Below are 2,779 nucleotides of genomic sequence, written 5' to 3' on the forward strand. Positions count from 1 at the left end.
CCCTTCCTCCCTTTCTCCCTATTATCTCAAAGGCGAGAACGGCGAACGTGTAGAGAGGATTGTGCGGAAAAGCCTTCTTCGTGAGATCGATTTGCCCGATGGTTGGCACGGTGGAGGAAGCGGCCGTTCGTATCATACTTTGGCAACAAATGAATTTCCTTCCACTCTGAGCCCGCACTGTCAATACGTCGTAGGCCCTGAAACGACGCCTATGGGTCAACCTAGTTTTAGAAGACTGGGGCTTGATGAGACTCCTTACCACATTTCGGTTGTCAAGGAGTTTGCTAATTTGCCTGTTTGGGCAAAAACGTAAAAAGGACACCAAATTGGAAACTCAACATTAGACAGATCTGATTTTATCGTTCTGGGTATTTTATATCGAGAGTCACAACGCGTTTGTTCAAGTAGCAGTGCAATTTGAAATACTTCACTCACTTTACGACCAAATCATGAGGGTCTCTTCCTACAGCGGCAGTCAAGTCATCACCTAGAGAAAGGGGAAGAAAGAGAAAGGAGAAGGACAAAACAATTGAACAGTCTCACCCTGACTTACAAGATGCACTTTAAAGGCATTCAAAACACAAAAGCACAAAAATGGCAGGATTAACAGGCTACAAAGTGCTCAAAGCTGTGTTCGAAGTCCTTTATGACTATCATATAGCGCCACAGATGAATGCATGCTTGGACAACTCGGAAATGTAGAAGCTCATGACGCGTGCCACCTGTGACCCAGACCAGATCTTAGAAGTCCGCAGTCACTTCCTGAGATGATGGCCTGATCCACCAATTCTCGACTCTATCCCCGCTCATTTTGGAAAGAAAATCAATTCGGGGAATATAAGTGGCTTTAAAAAAATTATAGCTCTTGATTTTAGCCCTTATAGCCCGGTTTACGCACTTCGCTATCAGGACAGCGACAGAGCACACAGGGATTTGCACAGCCAAGGACTAAGTCTGTTAATTAAAGTGATTCATTTCAGCACTTTTTCCTCGCGTCAAGTTTGAAGTCTTATCACTTCAGCTCTCTGATGATATGACCGATAAATGTCGTTCATGCATAAAAATTACGACTTGTGATTAGTAATGGATTGGTCGGTGAGACCACCACTTCATGTCTCTTTCTCTCCCAAAAACTGATTGTGGGCTTTCCGAGTGACCTTTACAATAACGAACAAGAACGGACGAGAAGCGACAAAGGACGCCCCTGACAGTGGGGAGCGTTAGTTTTTTTTACTGGACTTGAGAGGATGAGACCCAGCTATATATAAGGAACACTGATTGAGGCGAAGCTCGGGAAAAAGGAATGATTGCTGTTGGTATCCGGCGCATACTGTCGTCATTCACTTTTGTTGATCACGAAAGGTCATTGAAATGTAAACTTTCATTTCTTCTTCTACGAAAGGCTTTATTTAATCTTAAGTTCTCGCTGGATCTTTAACAGTAATCTCAGATTTCTCGGCCAAATATCATGTACGGTACGATATCTGTCCAAGATACTCTGTGGACCACTGATGTCACAAAGTCGCTCTCCTTCACGTCTGTGAAGACAATGATAATATCTCCATCTTCCTCCATATGTAATGTCATATTCTGGTACATGTTTGCCTTCATTTGCGGAAACATGAATGGAAAGGAGTAGGGCTTAAGTCCGAGTTTCATATCAACAGCGACCATATGGTAATATACATTTCATACTTCACCACTGCCTGGTAGATCCACTGTTGAGTAAGACTCAGACAGGAACCATGTATCGCCATTGTACTGGACACCATTGCTTGTTCTCCTGAAGAATGAAAAGCTCCTTGGCATTTCCTTACTAGTATGTACTTCGCATGTTTCCCTGACAAAATTGCCTATCTGCATCGGAAACCATTTTTTAAGGCACAGACCTCCATCCACGTTTGATAGACTAAAAGGTGCTGCTCCCTGTAGCCTCTCCGAGAGCGAAGTGATAGAGACAAGATTTTCAGTTGTATCTTTGGCGTCGCCGGCAGAAGTCCTACTATCACTTTCACCAGAACTTGAGTATCTGCATTCTGTTCCAGCACTATTATTGAGCACCGAATGCCAAGGGGCGGCAAGGCGTCGTAGTGGGTGCAGCGGATGGGCCGGCTTTCCACAAAGCCATTGAGGGTCGTTTGGGAAATCCGCAGGGGCAGACTATCCTGGTACTTGCGCGGAGGTGGGTGCACTGAGGAGGTAGGGTGATAAAGCATCGCCCACTGGAGCGAGAGGCGAGCGATAAAGAACAGTGGGGCGGACAGGTAAGAAATAAACAGGATAGCATGCAAAGCTATTGAATACGCCCCTCGCATAATCGCATGCTTACCTCGTGCGCGCCGTGACAAAAGAGGAAAGGTGGGCGGCTTTGCGTGGTCCGCAATATCTCCCTCCCCAATCGCAGGGCCTCCAAGTGCTTGCGCGTGAAAGAAACTCGGCCGGGCAGAGGGAGCCAGCCAACCCCCTGCACCATCCCATATTTGGCCCCGGCCTTTTCAGCCTGCACTGGGACGGCTTTACTCGCTAGGATGCTTGGGAGACAGTCCGTCGCTTCCTCTTTCTCTCGCTCTCCGGCGCCTCCGCTATCCCTTTGTATATCTCCCTCGCTTCCGGCTTCTCCTAGCAGGAGGACCACAGGCTCCCCGCCCGCTGAGTAGTCCAGGAGCGACTGGGACTTGAAGTGGTAGTACTGTGTCAGGGCTTAAGAGGAGCAAATGAAGTAGGAAAAGCGTGGAGAGTTAAAATTGTTCATCCGTGCGCCCCCCGATCAAACGGATAA

The 2,779-nt window shown here is 47.2% G+C and overlaps 2 protein-coding genes across 2 annotated transcripts; both read right to left on the reverse strand.

Annotated features, from left to right (window-relative positions):
• Nucleotides 1–798, reverse strand: NGA_0700900 (uncharacterized protein; the record flags this gene model as incomplete). The annotated part of the gene is made up of 2 exons (XM_005852351.2): nucleotides 436–798; nucleotides 1–293 (listed from the first exon to the last, which is right to left on the reverse strand). A coding segment is annotated over exon 2 (136 nt), but the record flags the coding sequence as incomplete, so codon positions are not given.
• A 1,213-nt stretch (nucleotides 799–2,011) lies between these two features.
• Nucleotides 2,012–2,698, reverse strand: NGA_0700800 (uncharacterized protein; the record flags this gene model as incomplete). Its single annotated transcript, XM_005852350.2, has 3 exons — nucleotides 2,012–2,036; nucleotides 2,062–2,222; nucleotides 2,330–2,698. The coding sequence occupies 3 exons, from the start codon at nucleotides 2,696–2,698 to the stop codon at nucleotides 2,012–2,014; spliced, it is 555 nt and encodes a 184-aa protein (XP_005852412.1).
• Nucleotides 2,699–2,779: the final 81 nt, after the last annotated feature.

Source organism: Nannochloropsis gaditana, assembly GCF_000240725.1.
Source record: "Nannochloropsis gaditana CCMP526 unplaced genomic scaffold scaffold1372, whole genome shotgun sequence".
NCBI classification, from domain to species: Eukaryota; class Eustigmatophyceae; order Eustigmatales; family Monodopsidaceae; genus Microchloropsis; species Microchloropsis gaditana.